Source organism: Coffea eugenioides, chromosome 8 (genome assembly GCF_003713205.1).
Source record: "Coffea eugenioides isolate CCC68of chromosome 8, Ceug_1.0, whole genome shotgun sequence".
Classification (NCBI taxonomy): Eukaryota; Viridiplantae; Streptophyta; class Magnoliopsida; order Gentianales; family Rubiaceae; genus Coffea; species Coffea eugenioides.
In genome coordinates, this window is record NC_040042.1 from 41,431,059 (window position 1) to 41,450,155 (window position 19,097).

General features: G+C 35.1%; 1 protein-coding gene across 1 annotated transcript; it reads left to right on the forward strand.

The window, feature by feature from the left end:
• The first annotated feature begins 12,077 nt into the window (after positions 1-12,077).
• On the forward strand, positions 12,078-16,363 carry LOC113781258 (protein NDL2-like). The gene is made up of 11 exons (XM_027327164.1): positions 12,078-12,368; positions 13,512-13,611; positions 14,045-14,142; positions 14,251-14,339; positions 14,559-14,619; positions 14,727-14,813; positions 14,908-14,985; positions 15,061-15,117; positions 15,254-15,309; positions 15,574-15,709; positions 15,809-16,363. The coding sequence occupies exons 1-11, from the start codon at positions 12,303-12,305 to the stop codon at positions 16,028-16,030; spliced, it is 1,050 nt and encodes a 349-aa protein (XP_027182965.1). The 5' UTR covers positions 12,078-12,302; the 3' UTR covers positions 16,031-16,363.
• The last annotated feature ends 2,734 nt before the right edge of the window (positions 16,364-19,097 follow it).

Below are 19,097 nucleotides of genomic sequence, written 5' to 3' on the forward strand. Positions count from 1 at the left end.
ATTTGGCTTTCGTTATTAAACTCTTGACTTCATCCAACAGAATTCTCAAAGGCCCAAGCTCAGAATGGACCTAGGGCAAAAGCCTAAATACCATCTTCACTAAATCATTTCTGGAGACAAATTGTTCGGATATTCAATAATTTTTAAAAACTATTTTATTTGCATCACAAACACATTTCTCGAGTACTTTTTTTTTTAATTTTACATACATCATATACTCTTCCAAAAAAATTTACCAAATAATATTCTATTCAAATACGCTTAAATTTGTGTGACACTTGTCGAGAAGACGTGCCGTTTAATTCAATTGAGTTATTTCCTCCAACATGGTAATGAGAACCACGAATATCATCTGCCAGGTGCCGGAAGATCTCCTCCGTCTAACCTCGGATTGTACAACCTTAGCCGTCTGACAAATCTCACAAGGCGGCCCAGGCTCCTTCATCTGGGCTGTGGCATGGCTACCCATTCTTCATTCTGGATCTGTCACCCATCCTTCCAGAATTCAGCTGGACTTCTATCATAACTTTGATTTCACAATTTTGCAAGCTTGCCAATGTAATTTCTATGAAAGATATATAAAATTTCAGTTGAAGTATTTGTTTGATGAGGTGATTAAATTGGTTTCCCCAGTCTATCATTGTTAGCAACTAGCAAGTGATTGTCATTGTGGTCCATATACAACATATATAACTTGACAACTCAATTAACAAAATGTATTAACCGATCAAATCTAGAGTAGTATATACTCAGACTCTGTTTGGATTGCGAGTTTTCGCAGAAAAAATTCTTTCAACGCACTTTTTTACTTAACATATATTACATTGTTAATATTATACTACTTTATTGTTACGTCCACGACAAAAGAATTTGAAATAAGAAGTCATTTTTCTCGTTCAAATCAAGAAAAACTTTTGGTTCTTGTAATCGATTAATTTAAGCATATAGAGCATCGTATATTTGCTGAATAACTTTTTTTCCTTCCTTTCAGATTAAAGTAACTTCGGTGAAATTAAGTCCGAACAAAAAAAAAATGTTATCTTATAGTAATTTCCAGTGCCAACTACCACATAGGAAAAAAATGGTTGATGAAATTTCAAAGGCTCTTAAAATATTCATCCAAACTGCAACATCCAAAAGCCAAAGATTTCAACCAGATATACTTCAATTGCGTGAATAGGTGAACCTGATAATGATGGTTTATCATCCGAAGACCATTTTAAACCATACCTTATGTTACTTTCACGTATAGGCACTGTCTTTTTAATTTTTTTTTGACCTTTTCTTTGTTCACTTTTCAATTTCCGCATTTCCGTTTAGGTTTCCAGAACCTGATTGGCTTAAACTAAAATCAACGAGTAGATAATTCTAGAACGTAGCCAAGTATGATGTATCATCATTGGAACTCTTTGGAGAGTAATGGTCCACCATGATCCCAACCAACCATATACTTTAGAAGATTTTCTTGTACTATAGCATTTGCTTGCATTTCATGTGGACAGCTAACCTGACAATTATTTGGTGGACTTTTTAAATGTAAAAGGGTAGATTGGCTTTTGGGTCCTTGTTTTTCTTGTATCCTTTTAGATTCGTTTATTCCTTTTGTTTTTCTTTAATTGGCACAAGTAGGTTAAATATTTTGGTAAGAGTAAGAAGTTTCCCTCCAATTTAGTATGATTTAGAACATTTTCGGATTTATTATGTCTTTTCTTGCTCAGAAGACTTTTCTTTTTAAGAATGTAAAAAAAAAAAAAACCTATTTTCTTGGTTTCGATTTAGTTTTTGTTTTGGCAATTCTTTTTTGTAATTCTTTTCGATGCTAATTGAACAAAGTAGAATCTGTATTTTTACTTGCTCTTGATGTCTATGAACTTTAATTGAACTAAGATTGATAGGCCTACTTATTTGATGGATTGCTATTTTTTTGAATTTTTTGTAAAAAAAAAAGTAATATTCTGTGACAACAATATGATCTGTGTAAGACAAAAAAAAAAGGTGATTATAAAATGTGCCAAGAGAATATTTTAAAAATTTTTGTATGAGAACTTACAATCCCGATGCGCTTTAAATTCGAGTTGACTTTTAAATATGTAATGGTAAAAACTACTTACTCTCCAAAATTATTGATACCAAGGTATTTTTTTTTTGTGCAAGTGAGAGGGTGTGAACTTGGGACTTCTCACTCATATTTCCTCCCTCCGAACCACCGAACCCTTCCCTAACATTTTTTTATTTTGTATGTTAAATAAAATAGTTATTTTATATATTTTTTACGGATAACTTTTTTACACACAATCAGTGTAATTTTTTTTTTGTACTAGCAAGATTAAAACATGCAACATAACATGAATTCAAATCATACACATATGACATACACCCAAAGTTATTAATGTAAAAATGCACTATATTATTAGTGTATAAAAAGTTAATCTTTTTTTTATTGATACCAAAGCAATTAATATTTGTAATCTCTAACGTTGTGAACATTGGAATATATTGTTAGGAAATATGACTCAAAAACGAGAACACAAAAAGAAATTTATACAATAGATAAGGAAGAACGTCACTATGCAGTGTAAACATACAATGTCACTTTTTAATTTCTATTTATAACCCCAAATTTTAATGGTAAAATCGCCCCAAATAGACTACAAAGACTTTCTAATATAGATCATATAATCACTTACTTGCATAATCACCCATTATTTTCTCCAATTAGTCGGTTAGTTTGGACAACTTTAAACTATTAAACTAAATACAATATTCCTTCTTTCGCAATTCCAAAATAACCCTACCTCTTCACTCTCTATAACACACATATCGAGTATGCGTCGATTACTGCTGCAAACGAATCGAGCAGTTCGAATCAAAGTTCAACTTGAGTTCGATCAATATCGAACTCGAGTTCAAAAATATTAAATTCGTTAACTCGCTAGCCGAGTATATATATATATATATATATACATACATTATTTTAATAATAAAATTACATATATATCTCTACTATTTTACTATTTATTAAGAAAAAAATGTTATTTTATTTCTTTTAAAAAAATAAAATAATTATTTTTTTTTCGAGCTCAAGGTGGAACTTGACTCGAACTCAAGTTCGAGTTATAAATTGGCAGTTCGTCGAGTTCGAACTTGATAAAATTAAATCAAAACTCAGTTCGATTAGACCAAAATTCGGATCAACTCGACTCATTTGTAACCTTAGCTTCGATTACTAGTATAAAGAAAGAGAAAAGGTGGAGAATCAATGCCGCGTTGCAGGTATAACGTGATTGACATAAATATATGACGTGAGAAGCACGAGAACCATTGGATCATGAAAGTTGAAGCCACACCAACCGGAGGAGCCGATCAAATTACACGTGCCCCCCCATTACCGGGGATTTTAATTCCCAGAATTGCCTTCTACTCTTTCCTTGCTTCCCTTGCTTAATGCCTGGCCTTTTCTGGTTAGTTGTTACAGGCCACCCCAATCAATAATAATTCCCTATTGGTCAAATATTTCCCTAACAAAATTTTTTTTAAAAAAACACAATTATGATAATAAAAAAAAAGTGGGAAAACAAAGTCCACCGACAGATTGAATCCCTTTTTCCTTTTCTATCTTTTATTTTTCTTCTTTTGAACCAAACAGATTGATGCTATTCTCAAGAGAAAATATTTGCTTTCATGTTAATCATTATTATGTCTTGTATTGAAAGACAGTTGACAAGATCAAATAATTCCTAGTCCTAAAATTTCAAACATCACATGTTGTATTGATAAAAACTTTTGACTGGGATTTGCCAGAATCGAACAAAGGACAATATTTGAAGGTCCCATCTCATTACTTCAGCTAAACATGTAAGCCTTTTTTTTTTAAAAAAAAAAAAATTACTATTGACTACTCTCTATGTCCCACTTTGATAGTTCTGAATTTTTTTCACACAGTTTAAGAAAAAGTAGTTAACTTTGTTGGAACAATCAATTTAGGTAGCTATTTTCGTAAAATACCCTCACAATAATTTATGGGAACTTGAATTGATGGTAAAAAAAGAATCAACTCTCATTAAATAGGGTAAGTTTATAGTAACAATAACTTACATTGAATAAGGGTATTTTAGAAAATTTAAAATACAACTACATTCTTCAATTGGAAAGTGGACTACAATTTGGGACAGACGAAAAAGGAAAACAAGACTATCAAAATGGGACGGAGGGAGTAATACTTATCAGAGATTCCAGTATATATTTTTTTGTTTTGACAAGTGAACATTTTAAAATTTGCAAAATTAAACAATAGTTCTACTGTTATGTTCCTTTAAATATATTTGCTGCTAATTATAATATTAATTCCCGTAGTCGTTTTAACTTTTAAAACTATAACTAAAAAAAAAGAAGCTATGGTAAGCATAAATGAGGATGCAACCCACGCTCAGAAGTTTGGAACGTTGCTGCAATCACATCAGCCAAGAAGTAGTCACTGCCTGCTGCTAATTAGTTACATAAAAATTAAACTACACACTTTAGAATGTAAAAGATGGTTTTGAGAATGACAATAATTGTAATTATATATTTTCTTTTGCACTCCTTGGAAAAAAAAACTCTCAATTACGTGGCGCATGAACTAATAAAGCATAGTCATTGTATTTTTTTTTTCTTTCTGAAGCTTGTAAGAAACGCTGCTGAGAAAAAGACAAAAAAAAAAAAAATCTATGACTTCCACGAGTTATATTATTGTTAGAATAGTGAAATTAACATTACTTGCAAACAATGAGGGCAAGAATAAGCAGCTAATTAAAAGATTTAACTGCAATTATCAACTTATTATCCTGACAAGTTCAAGGGCCGGCTTTGTTAGGAAAGCAATTTTTCTGCTATATTTTCCGTGAACACATTTTTCAATCACCTTTTTACCTCGCATATATCAAATCGCTATAGTATTTTTTCTACAAAAAAAAAATTCAGATTGGATAGAGTATTATTCCAAATAATTACTGTAATATTTTTTTTGTGATGTGATGTATATCAGATAAAAAGGTGATTGGGAATATAAAAAGATAAATTGAAAAATGTATTTATGATGCAAGCGAAAAATCTTTTTGAAAAAAATTGCTATCCAAACACAGCTTGACCATCAAATTCTCCGTATCTAAAATTTCTACTTCTTTTGTGGGTTCCTCCAATTATATTACAACATTGAATAGAATTTTCGCCATTAATGCAAAGCCAAATTAAGTACATCAATCGTGTACGTAGTACTACTAGTTAGCCAAGTTTTTCACGTAAGATAATAAATTAGGAAAGAAACTCGTATAGGTATATATCATTATCATCTCATGATTTTGATAGACTCTGTGGTGCTTTATCTTCTTACTTTCTTGAGACTACTTCTTGTTGCTGAATACTAATAGTTAAAGTAAGTAGTATTTTGTTTAATTGCTCCAAGACATGGTGGAGGAACCTGTGAATTGTAGTCTTTAACCTGATCTATTTCTTGCTTTAATGTCTAAAAATGGCGAAAATCATATGATGAATTCGAACCAGAAGACAATAGCACATGCAAATCATTAATGGATTAGTCAACTTTAATTCAATGCACTTTTCCAATGCCCGTAAGGGTAGTAATTGCTCCACCCTATCCATCTTCCTCTGTTTCGCGAGATTTATGGCTGGGCAGTAATTGCAATTTAGACTTTGATTATCTTGGTGCGTTAACTACGCAACTTTTGCATTACTAGTACACTTACCAAAGAAGACCATCGAATTAGATTAGAGGTGCAGACGAGCCTCTGAGCTTGAAAGTTTATCGGATATAAAATGCTGTTTAATTATAGTTTAGGATTAATCTTTTCTATACCATACACTGCCAGCATTGGATGAATGACAATTGTGCAAAATTTGAATTTAAAATTTAACTTTTACACACATGTCATAAATCAAACGATAATAGTGTATACACTAGTGTTAGTGTATATAAGATTTACTCTTTAGTTTAACTGGTTAACAAACAAAATCCAAACAAACTTTTAACAAGTCAAACTCAAATTGAACGTTGAGTAATTGGTTCATTTTTCAACCCTATCCCGGTATGGAACTGCATTATTATGACCTACTACAACAAATGCAGGAGTAGATATATAATATGGATTTTTTAAATCGATGTCCATCAAACACTTGTTAACATATTTAAATTACATTTATCTTGTTATAGGAACACACATTATTGCATGTCTTGTATTTAGACACTTTTTCAAATTAATTACACTTCTCCAATATGGTGGTAGGCCATGAAATTTTTGCAGGCCATCTTAAATTGTTCAATATATACTGCTATAATCAGAAAGTATTGAGGTTTAAATAAATCAGAAATTGAAAAAATGGTTCATTAGAACAATCCAAAGTGTATCACATGACTCATATCTGGTGATTAGGGTAGAAATCTTTTGTTTTTTTTTTCTTTTTTTCTCCTCTTACTAACACACTTTAATACTCCATCAAAAAACCTGATCATTGAATTTGTCAAAGTAGAAGACATAAAAAGCTGATATTAACCATGGATGACCCAAAAAAGATCAAACAATAGGAGGATCTTTATACTGATCAATCCACAATCTTGACCTGGTTGCCTCCGTCGTATTCTGATGGTTACATGTAAGACCTGATTGCATAACCTTACTTATAATTCAAGTGTTAATTAATAAACCCAAATTAAACACTAGTTTTGTAAGCCAAAAAGAAAAAAAATAAAATCCCTAGTCTAGAAGGTAGGTTAATGAGAAGACATTTTAACACATGATGTACTTAACTCAGAGTTCTGAGTTAAGTTCGAGTCAAAGATTCCCAAGAAATAGACCGGCCAAGCATACTATGAATACTTAATTAATCAACTGTCCTTAATTAGTACTAGTTGATTACCTGTATTAAGGAATTAAAAAATGAAAAAGTTGTAAGACAAAAGAGAATTCATTTGCCAGAAATTGCTTATCTGGACGGCCTTCTGTAATTTGTTCCTACTATAATTACACAACGAAGTGAATGCTACATTCTCTCAATCATTGGTAATCATATTTTTGTATTGGAACTTTCTACCCACCACGACAAAAAAAAAAAAAGAAAGTTAAAAAGATTCCAATTCTGCCGGATTATATACGATTCGGGTTCGAAAAGTGGATCCAGAACAACTCAAATTAGTTTTTGACCAAATTAATGGACAGTTGAGCTGTACAAATCGGCAGTCCGCGGGGTAATTGAAATCGTGGAGGAACTCATGGGAAACTTTCAGAAGAAAGAAATGGTAAAATCTGCAGAATAAAGTGCATAGAACAAAATAATAGTTAGTTTTCTTTAATTGAGATTATGACCTTTAATTACAATTAAAAAATGACTCCTCTGGTCAAGATTTGTGAAGTCTTGATGGATTGGAGTTTGCGTCTCAGCGGAAAGTTGCTGATAATTGGGTACATGATAATAATTGTCAACCTAACTTTTTAACACCAATTTTGACATTTCACATACAAGAATAAAAAAGGACTGAGAGTTTCGTTGAATTGTAGTAGTAGTTTCCAGTCATTGTTTAACTATAATTGGATTTGGTATAGTTTTTTGACCTGGAAAGTTGACATGACTACACTTATTAACAAAGTCTTTTGCCTAAGACTATTATTGCTTATTAAGATGATAATAAGAGAGAAATTTATCTCCTTATACGGAGATATCTCGCACAAACTAATTCCACACGAAATTAGCAAGAAATCAATACAATCTTATACGGGTGAATCTAATCAAATCACACGGCTCATCAAAACAATAGTACTAGAATTTTAGAGATTTTTTCCACGCAAAAGGCTTTGTTCGAAAATGGGATTTCGTTGGTTTCGTTTGAATTAGTTATTTTTTGGAGTGTTATTGAAATATTTTACTGTAATAGTGTATATATAAAAAACTTTTACTATAGATGTTTTTTGTAATGTTTTTTGAAGTACCTTTTAAAATTAAAATTTTTTAGAATACTTTTTAAAAATTAATACTACCACCCACAAATACAACCACTACCCCCACTCACTCCCTCCTCCCTTTTCCTCCCTCTTCCTCTTTCTCCTCCCTCTTCTCTTTCCTTTTTCCTCCACCTCCCAACCTTCCCCCTCCCCTCCTTGATCTGGTTGCAGCGAGGGAAGGGGAGGATTCCATGGTGGGGGATGGGAGGAGGAGGAAGAGGGAGGGGGTGCTGGCGGTGATGATGGGTGATAGAGTGATAAGTAAAAAATGTTGTAGAATTTATTTTTTTGTGTATATTTGTGAATTGTTTTTAATATATTGTGTGGATGAGATTTATTTGAATTGTTTTTATTTATATATTACTATAACATTGTGTTTGAAAAACTTGTTTTTAAAAAATAAGTCAATCCAAACGGAGCAGTTGTTTGTACAAATAAAGTTTATTCAAAAATGGGATTTTGTTGTTTGTACAAGTGGAGTTTGTTCAGTTAATAAATTCTCGTCGTGGTTAAATTAAGCCAAGCACTTTTTTTCCAATTCGTGGGAGAATAATTATAAAGGTTTTGGCTAATGCATGCAACGAAATTAATTTGGGAAATCGTTCAAAGATAGGGGGTACCATTATTATGATCATGTATATTTACATAGGAAATTAGATGTAATTTAAATGCGTCATCGAGTGTTTATTTAAATATTCGTTAAAAAATTCAATTATAAATGTGTTAAAGAAATCAGTAGTTAGTTTCCATTTCTGCCCACGTGATTGGTATGCCGTGCCGACGGGAGAAAAGCTTCTTTATGGATGAGTCATGTACTTATGTCAGAAGGTTGTTTGTCTATTTGCCACCTGCAAGTTTGGAAGAAGAGGTTATAATTCGTGCGTGTGTGAATATGAGGAAAGCAAATGTGAGGATCGAGGACTGCCTTAGTTGTACCAATTCAAAGGAAAGTGATGCTCTTAATGGTGTGGACCTTGCTGAATGCAACAGTGCCTTGCATGTCTCACCTTCAAATCTACGATCCTTTGGCACAAAAAGCACTTATTAGGCACTCACCGACGTAAGTTGATTGAATTGGCAAGCACGAGCAAATTATTATTTTTTACATAATATTGTGTATTTAAATTTGGTAACCACGGATCATTTCTTTACAAAATATTGTGTATTCAGATTTGGTTATCGGTACGAAAACTGTATTGGTGAAAGATTTATAAGAATCTTGTAAAAGACTTATAATTTCGAAAACATATCCTGATCCGTGATGGTGATCGCAATCAAACCCATCAAAACTTTTTTGTCGCAAAAAAAGGTTTTCAAATCTATTCAACGTGGTTTGCCAAATGTGCCTGAATTTGTTTTTGCTTCTTTTTAGTCTTGAATTGTATTATTCTAATGATAATCCGGCGCAGCAAAGGAACCTTCAATAATATGTACAATGTAAATTTGAGCATTAAATGTTGGGATTACTATGATAAATGAGGATTATTCTCGATTAATCAAGCTTCAAACTATCACTTGAGTAAAAGAGACTCGAGAATGAAGGTCATGTCAATATTTTCAAACCTTTCTCTTTTTTTTTTTTTTTTTTTGTCTTCTTACTTGACATTTATTTATCTATTTTTTGTTTTGAAGGAGTCGATAATCTTTTGTGGAGGTAGAATTAGTGCTTCAAGTAACTGTGACTTTCACATTACTATTTTTTACCATTTTTCAAAAAGGGATAAGTATTCAACAATTTTCCCAAAATATATCCTGCCTCGGAGTTGGACTAGTTTTGGGGTTCGTCATTTTGATCTTACTCATATTATTGAGTATTGCGGTTTTGCCCTTGGTTAGGAAGTCTTGCCAATGATTTCCCCACGGGCCTACCACCTCTACATGCGCGTATTTCTCGTGCCAAATTTGGAACCTGAGCTCAGCTATTTGGATTTCACATCACAACAGTCAGAGATTTTTTTATAGCATACTCAGGAGAGGTCCCGTTTGGCAAGTGAATTTTTTGGGTGTTTATATAAAATTTTACTGTAATTTATTGTAGAAGTTTTTTAAAATTTTTTTGAATATTTTGAAATGTATAGTTTAAAAATTTTAAATTTTTTTTTTGAAGTTATTGTAGTTAAAATTTTTAAAAATCTTGTAACAGATAAACTTGGCAAATCACTCAAGTACCAAAGGGCAACTTTCCAAGGTCAGTCATTTCACACAAGCGACTTCCTATTTTACCAAACGGTTCTGTTTGTTTGTTTGTTTTTTTTTATATAACTTTTGTCCTTCAAATGTACTTGCATCTTCAAAAATACCACTTGAGTATATTACCAAAGAATCCAGCTTAATTTTTTTTTCCGTGAGTATATTACCAAATGTTGACCTTGGTCGATCAATCCTTGGTTTTGATGATTAACAAACCAATATGTAGATTTGGGTTAACATTTTTATGTGAGTAATTTGTTAGAACAGATTCTTGTGGCATAAAAGAAGAAGCAAAAACAGGGCACTCATGTCGGACGCTATCGGACGTCCGAAAGGATGAAGAACATCAAGAAGGAAACTCTGTCGGACGCTCGTGAGGAAGTATCGGACGTCCGGAAGGATCGGACGCACATCGATCGCATCGGACGTCCGAGAAATTTCGCAAAGATTTGATGACTCTCTGACGACGTTCGGACGCAGGGTTCGGACGTCCGACAGGTGGTTTGGACGCAGGGTTCGGACGTTCGACAGGTGGTTCGGACGTCCGACAGGCCAACGGCTAGTTTTGACAGCATTTAATATTTGACCGTTAGAGAGCCTTTTGAAGCCATTTCTCACCTTCTATAAATACCCCAAAGCACAAGAAGACAAGAGACTTTTGCCAACACAAAATACAAGCTTACAAGTGAGATTTTTGAGTAGAAAGATTCTTTGTTGGTTGTATAAGGGGTTGGGGAAGTTGGGTTGTGAGGTTGCTCAAGTGAAGGTTTCTCTCTAGGAGAAGTAAAACCTTGGTGAAGGTGAACCTATCACTTGAAGTGGTAAAACCTTGGTGAAGGTTGCCTCATTTGTATAAAATAGTTCTTAATTGGGTGAGTGATCTTTCAAGTGTAGGTTGTTAAGGGTTAACTAGAATAGTTGTAAAACTCCTTGGCTCAACCAAAGTGTGTTTGGGGTGAGGAAGGAGTGAGCCTTCACTTGTACATCTTGGTTAGCATCGCCATCAATTGAAGAGGCTATTGGTTTGATATTTGGTTTGCATTTCTTATCCTTTCTCTTTAATTAAGTTTTCTTTATTGTGCTTAAATTTGATATATCTTTGTGTATCATTGTGAATTTGTTTGTACTCATTGGGTTGCACCGGGCACTTACACCAAAGAATCCAGCTTATTTTTTTTTCCGTCGGTAAATGCCTTTTACCGACGGAAAAAAGAACTCAACTAGGTTATATAAGGGTTATCACGGAGGAAAGAAAATGCAGCTAGATGAATTGTTTATGGTATCGTATATCTTCTTCTATTTTTTTTTATAAAAATTGTACACATGGGGTTTCATAGAGATTTAAATATCTTTTAGTGATCAATTTACCTTTGATTAGTATGTTCACCTACTAAATCATATAAATTTTGGATTGCTATTTTCTAAAATTTTAGTAGAAAAAATGTGCTGTAGTAATTTAATTTATGTGAGATAATAATATGATTAAAAAATATATTCACAAATAGGTAAAACCCCCTCCCCGGCAAAAAAAAAAAGGAAAAGAAAAAGAAAAAATAAAGCCAAGTCATCAATTAGTGGAGGTGGAAGCATAAAGAAGAGAGAAGGGCATGCATGTCCTTTGACACAAATTTCTGTCGGCCTGAGGCTAACCATGGTTGAGTAATTGAACCTCGAACCTCTGTCTAGTTTGGAGCTTGGACTAGTGGTGAGCGGTGACTGGTGAGAGCGTCGGTGACCCAGTGAACGTTGCGAGTTCAACTCAGTGGCCACACACGGAAAGTGACGTCTTTAGAAAACTTTAACCCAAAAAAAAATGAAAAATGAGAAATGAAAAAGAGATACGCAGATAAATACAAAAAATATAGGCAGAAATGAAATGATAAATAGAGATGAGAGTGAGAGAAAGAGAGAGCGAGAGAGAGAGAAGAAGGTGAGATAGAAACGAAGGCAGGAGAGGATTGGTACATGAGCCATGGAAGCCGAATCCAATGCGTTTCCATTTTGAGATAGAGCAAGAATAAAGGAAAAGGAGAAGGAAAAGCTTTGGAGAGCTGGGGCTGGGGTGTTGTGTGTTTCTAGAGAGAGAAGGTGCATTAGGGAAGAGAACCGTCGGCGGCGAGAAGAATGGGGGACTCCAGCGGCGACTCCGTTTCCATTGATATGGAGGACGCCATATCATTTGCCAGGAAGGTTGATTGCATTTTCCACCACCCCACATTATCGTCTCGATTGTTTTCATCGCCTTGATTTTCATTTTTTACACCCCCCACCCCCCCAACTTCCTTTTTTTTTTTTTTTTGGGAAATGTTGCTTTCTACTACTGTTAATAATCTTCTTGAAGGTCAATCTCCTGAATGACTTTCTATTTCTCTTTTTTCTTTCCTTTTTTTTCTGGGTGCCTCATGATTTAATGCACAATAATGATACTAGCCATTTTGGATTTATCAAATTGTTTTTATATTTTTTAATGATGATTTTTGATGAGAAGAATTGGAGCTGTTTAAGCTGCATTTTCATCTGCGGTGCACGGGAATATAATCCAGTTTGTCTTTCTTCCCAAAATATGTTGTTTGCATTTTAGTTTCCATTTAAATGGGATTATTCTATCCGGCATTAATAGTAACTTTTTTATTGCTGATTCCAAAGTTCTTGTGAATTTCCAAATATAGGAGTATTTTAACTTCTGCAGAACATACAGGCCGTTGGTCCTTTTTTTTTGTTTTTCCTTTTGGTTGGTGTAAATGACGAAGTATAGTACCATTACTACATAGATTTCAAATGTTTCTAACAACTTCGAAATTTTTTCTAGTTCTTGTTGTTATGATCACGAGAAGGTGAAAGAGATCCCAGTTTGGTAATTTCGTTTTTCTATTTATCACACCAACATATAACTAATCTTCCCGCCTATGTTTGTTATTATTGAAGTTTAAGTATGTGCAGAATAAACTATAGTCGCTGCGTGTACTCTTTATATGTGGTAGTTTATTGAAGAGCTAGTAGCTTTGAAATTTGGATAGAAGCTAGCGTTAAGTTTTAAAAGCAAGAAAACATACAAAATTAATTACGTTAGCCAGTTAATTGGCATGAGCTAACTAATTACGAGATTACTTTTCAAGGGACAAATGGCACATGGGAAAACTTCATCTGGGAAGTAGATTGATACTTAGCGTGGCTTTGCATGATATATCCATTGTTCCTCTTTTCGAAGCAAAAAGTATTGGATCGAAAATTCTTTTGTTTTTTACTACCGGAAGCTTTGGTTTTTTGTTGGGCTTGTTTGTTTTGTCTCATCAGTTCTTTTTGGACTAAATCCAAGATATGATGTGCATCCAGGAGCACCTTGTCAAGACTGGCCGTGGTTGTGTCTCTGTTTCTGTGGTTGGAGATCCAGACAAGCCGGCTTTAATTACTTATCCTGATTTGGCTTTAAATTGTAAGGAAGCCTAATTGATTTTGTTTTTTCATGACAGTCGTTATCCATAAATTTGTCCATATTACTGGTAAATTATCTGTTGTCTAGCTGTGTAATCCAATTTGTCCAAGAGCCTTTTAATTTTTGCAGGGATTGTTTTAGATTTTTGTACAAATAACTCTGACGGACTCAATCCTGATACGAGTTTTGTCTCGAAATTTATCCAAGAATTTTTTTATGCTTGAACCAAGATGGTTGCATGGTTGAATTCCCGAATAAAAGAAACATTTGCTTTGAAATGGTTGACTTGGGAGTTTTATAGTTGTTACTTGCTGGCTTCTTGTTCTTTACTTATAGCCTCTGGCTGGTTTAGAGACAATTAAATCATCCAACAGCTGCACAGCTGCTAAGATTTAACCTTTTTTGTGTGTTTGCTTGTATAATTTTTGAACAGATATGTCCTGTTTCCAAGGATTGTTCTATTGTCAAGAAGCATCTTCCATGCTGTTCCATAACTTCTGTATTTACCATATCAGTCCTCCTGGTCATGAGGTCTGTGAACTGGGTGCTGTGTGTAACATATTGGTTATCCTTTATGAAAGACTTCTATTATTGCTTGTATCGTTGCTTATATTGTATATCTTTCAAGAACTATTTCAGTTGGGAGCTGTTGCGATAAACCCTGATGAGCCAGTGTTATCTGTTGATGATCTAGCTGATCAGATCGTTGACGTCCTTGACTATTTTGGGTAATATTTCTGTTGCATTTTCTTGCCTAATCTGCTCTTTTTGTATTCGTGACACTAGGTTAAGACATATGCATTTATGTACTTTGGAGCATATCACTTTTACTATGATTTGATGATTTACCATCTTGTCAAACACTTGACTAGAAAGCTGTTTCTGGGAAATAAGAAGCTTGCTGATATTCTTTTCCTTCTTTTTGTCATTTGTGTATCTTAACCCAGACTGGGCATTGTGATGTGTATGGGTGTAAGTGCTGGTGCTTATGTTCTCACTCTGTTTGCTGTAAGTTGGGCCAGACTATTTGTTCCTGCTTCCCTATTCAATGAAACAAGCTTGAGATCTGCTGTCCGGTGTCCTGACTAACTTGATGGTTTATGACTGTGCTGCAGATGAAATACACTAAAAGAGTTCTGGGTTTGATACTCGTTTCTCCTATATGCAAAGGTCCATCTTGGACAGAATGGTTGTGTAACAAGGTTCATTGATAAAATTGTTTAGTGCTCTTGTCTTCATCTATAATTGTTCATTCTGTATGGATTGATAACACAAGAAATTGCTCACCACTGACAGGTGATGTCAAATTTGCTTTACTTTTGTGGCATGTGTAGTGTGGTGAAGGAATTATTACTCATACGGTACTTTAGCAAGGTAAAGCTTCATTACTTTTTCATAATAAACCATCATAAATTGATTGGTTTGACTGGACTTGAAAATCATGCGCAGGGTGTCCGTGGCAGTGCTGAAGTACCTGAATCAGATGTAGTTCAATCATGTAGAAGAGTCAGTCACCCAAATTCTGCTCTTGTGCATTTCATTTTCAGTATGCTTGTCTACTACAGGAACCTCTAAAGTGATGGTTATTTGTCTTGAGTTTATCATTTGTCTGACTTTTATTGTGTGCTGGTTCTTATTGCAGTTTCTGGGAGAGAGACAGAGTCCAAATGTTTTGCGGTTTCTTGAGGCTATGAACGAGTAAATACTTTTGCTCTTAAGTTCTTTTAGAGTATGTCTTTACCGCTAGTATGTTAGCCTGGAGATTTGTTCCTGCTTCTTCATAGGAATGGACAGGAATCAAATCCTCTGCATACCCAAGCACCTTGCCTAGCTTATCTATCTATATACACAGATAGATAGGTATACTGTATGGGTTTTTTTTTTTTCCCTTGAGTTTTATCTTTGGGGTGTTTTCTGACGTGGTGAATCTGTACCCTTGTTTTAATTAATTGTGTCTTGCAGGAGACCAGATATTACTGATGGTTTGAGAAAGTTAAGATGCCGATCCTTAATATTTGTTGGCGAAAACTCTCCTTGCCATTCTGAGGCACTTCATATGACTTCAAAACTTGATAGAAGATTCAGTGCCTTAGTCGAGGTATTTATGCGCTCTCTCATTAAACTCTGCTTTGGCTGCATTCCTGGTAAAGACGCAGTGATTGAGACGCTGTTTAACTAAGGTTGGATTACTGTACAGGTTCAAGCATGTGGGTCAATAGTCACTGAGGAGCAGCCAGATGCCATGCTGATACCATTGGAGTACTTCCTTATGGGGTATGGCTTTTATAGACAATCTCCATTCAACGTTAGCCCAAGAAGCCCTTTGAGTCCGACTAGCATCTCCCCAGAGCTCTTCTCACCAGAAAGTATGGGATTGAAGTTAAAACCAATAAAGACAAAGATTTCTGTAGAAGTATGAGAAGAATGAACACGCGAGGCATTTTTGTTTCTTTGTATTTTTGTAGTTAAGGAGGTTTATCATGCCACTACTTCATTGAAAGGAACTATACCAGGAGAAGAGGAAACTACAATAGGCCTGTAGATAAAATTAAAAGATAGAAAGCAAAGCAAAATTAGGATAGAAGAGATTGAAGGGGAGTTTTTTCTTTTATTATTTTTCCTCAAAACCTGTAAAATCACAAGTATTAGTGCAGATGTATCTACAGTATCTGTAAATCCCTGAATAATTATTTGTCAAGACAGCGAAATGAAGATAATAAAAGGCGGGAGAAGTTCTCCTTCAATTTAAACAGTCTGCATCTCTTGTGCTTCTCTTTTTGGCATGTATTTTCCTTGTTTCTCTTCCAATGCAGCATGCTTTTACCTTCTGCTATGCAAGAGATCTGTTACAGAGGCATCTGAAATTGAGATTACAATCAGCTTTATGATTTCCATTCAGGCATTTACTTACACCATGACTGGGGACCTTACCATTATATCAGCAGCTAGCGCAATCAGCTTGCTTCCTGAGTGTAACTAATAGGCCAAGGGGGAATTTGAGTTTCTTTGGAAAATGAGGATGATGGAAGTGACAAAGACAATATGATTGCAACTGATCTTTGGTAGCAGTGACCAATTATAGATAGGAACAACATATTAACATATTCAATCTGGTCTGGTGAGAGGAGTTGAAAGAGTTCTGGTATACAAACTCCCAAATAGTACTGGCCCCATATAAATATTAGGGAAATTTGCCAAATTGGTCCCTAACATTTACCAAAAACACTTTTTTAGTCCTTTACATATAAAATCAGCCAAAATGGTCCTTCACATTTAAATTGTGAGCCAATGTGGTCCTATTGCTTGTTTTTGCTCATTTCTCCGGCTAAAAATAGCACGCCTCTCTCACGTGGTCATATTTTTAGGGGCAAAACCGGAAACACATTTCATTACTGTTAAAAGTAAAAGGTGTGGACAACCACCAAAATACACATTTTACCTTTGGCCCTCAAAGTTTCAAGAAACCCTAAATTGCATCCCACCGCCACGCCCTCAACTGACTCAGCCGCCTCCTCCCTCGCTATCCCTTCTCCTCTCTCCACTGTCCATCCTCCCCCTCCCCCTCCTCATCGCCAGCATTTCTCCAACCTCCGGCAAGCTCTCTCCTTCGACCATGATATTGATGCGAGGGACTCGCAAGACGATGGAGAGGATGAAGAAGAGCACCAGGAGGACGAGGAGGAGCTTCTTGAGCTGGAGCCCTGAATCGGATCTTGCCGGGTCCGGGAAGCTGCCGATGAGTTGTCTGTGGGAGGTGTTGAGGAGGCTCCCGCCTCCAACACTGTTGTCGGCGGCCAGGGTTTGCAAAGGATGGAGGGACACGAGTAAGCGGCTTTGGCGGGCGGCGGAGGAGCTGAGGCTTAGGGTTCCAGCTAAGGCCCAAATTGGATTCGTGGGATCGATGTTGCACAAATGTCCTGGACTTGTTAGTCTCTCACTTAGAATGGAAAGGTTAGGACTTTCGGATATAAGTAAACAAGAACCAGATCTATGGATTCATCAAGCACATCACTTATACAGGAGAATTACAAAATAATTTTCGCCACCATTCGGGGATGCAATTCAGGTTTCTTGAAACTTTGAGGGCCAAAGGTGAAATGTGTATTTTGGTGGTTGTCCACACCTTTTACTTTTAACAGGTAATGAAATGTGTTTCCGGTTTTGCCCCAAAAAATATGACCACGTGAGAGAGGCGTGCTATTTTTAGCCGGAGAAATGAGCAAAAACGAGCAATAGGATCACATTGGCTCACAATTTAAATGTGAAGGACCATTTTTGCTGATTTTATATGTAAAGGACTAAAAAAGTATTTTTGGTAAATGTTAGGGACCAATTTGACAAATTTCCCTAAATATTACTACCAAGTAGTTAGATATGCAAATCCTTGAAGTCAGAATGTACAGGGAATTAGTAAATGAGCAAATAAGATTCAAGAAAGTGTCGGTAGGGGTGAGATGTCATCTTGTTTTCAGTTCAGTTGCTTTTCCTTGTCCAATAGGTAGGAGGTTCATTGTCCATGACTATGAGTGAGTAGAGAACGAGTTTAGGTGTGGTGTTGATGTCTTTTGCTTGTCCCAGCATCACAATCACATACAATTTGCAGAAAGGGAAAGGGAAAGGAATAGTTAATTTTTGGGAAAAGGGCAAGGGAATAATTAATTTTTTTTTTTGAGCCCATCCATAAAGGGAAAGTTGAAAACTGAAGTTTTGGAAGATATTTCTTCAATGTGTCGGCTCCTCCTTATAATGGTTTCTGTATAGTGAATTAAACTCATTTTTATCTCAACAAATATTTTCACAAGTCATTTGAATAAACTTGCATCTGTTGGATTTTATTGCGCCATGAGACGTGGAAGTAAATATAAGTGGATGCAGTAGCCTTCGCATGCTTCTTGATTTCAAATGGCACATTAGCATGTTTACATCAAAGTGATTACAGAAGAAGGGAAGGTGGGCTCGCAGCATTTCTCATCTTTTGGCGTACTGCGGTGTATGATCTTTTCCAATCACCGGTACGTACGTACGTACCATAGAATATTTTGCTTCGGAAGTTGAGCTTTTAACGAGTTGCATCCTCCGGACGTCCACAATGATTTACACTCTTTAGAGTCACATGCCACGGCAACATTCTATTTTCTCCTCTTTTATTATACTTTTACTCACAATGAATTACATTCCACAAGATGTAATAGCATGATCCACAATTAATTTTTTAATTAATGGGCGGCCCACCAATTACTCTTCCTTTAATTTTTCAATAATGGGTGGCCTACCCCATTACACGATATATGCAACTCCGTTGGAGTTGCCCTTAGTGTTCACTGTTCAGACTTACGGCTCGAATTCGATCGATGAGCTATTATGAACGTTATTCGAAGTCAAACTCGAATTCGAGTATTTTTTGAATTCGAGCTAGACTTGTTAAACTAGTTGAGCCAAATTTTGGCACGAGCTCAAACTCAAATTTGAATTTAAAAATGATTTAA

Excerpts from the sequence above, each read along its gene's own strand:
- LOC113781258 (XM_027327164.1), top strand. The coding sequence starts at position 12,303 with ATGGGGGACTCCAGCGGCGACTCCGTTTCCATTGATATGGAGGACGCC. Across the intron at positions 13,612-14,044 it reads TCCTGATTTGGCTTTAAATT|ATATGTCCTGTTTCCAAGGA; the intron begins GTAAGGAAGCCT and ends ATTTTTGAACAG. Across the intron at positions 14,143-14,250 it reads TCAGTCCTCCTGGTCATGAG|TTGGGAGCTGTTGCGATAAA; the intron begins GTCTGTGAACTG and ends GAACTATTTCAG.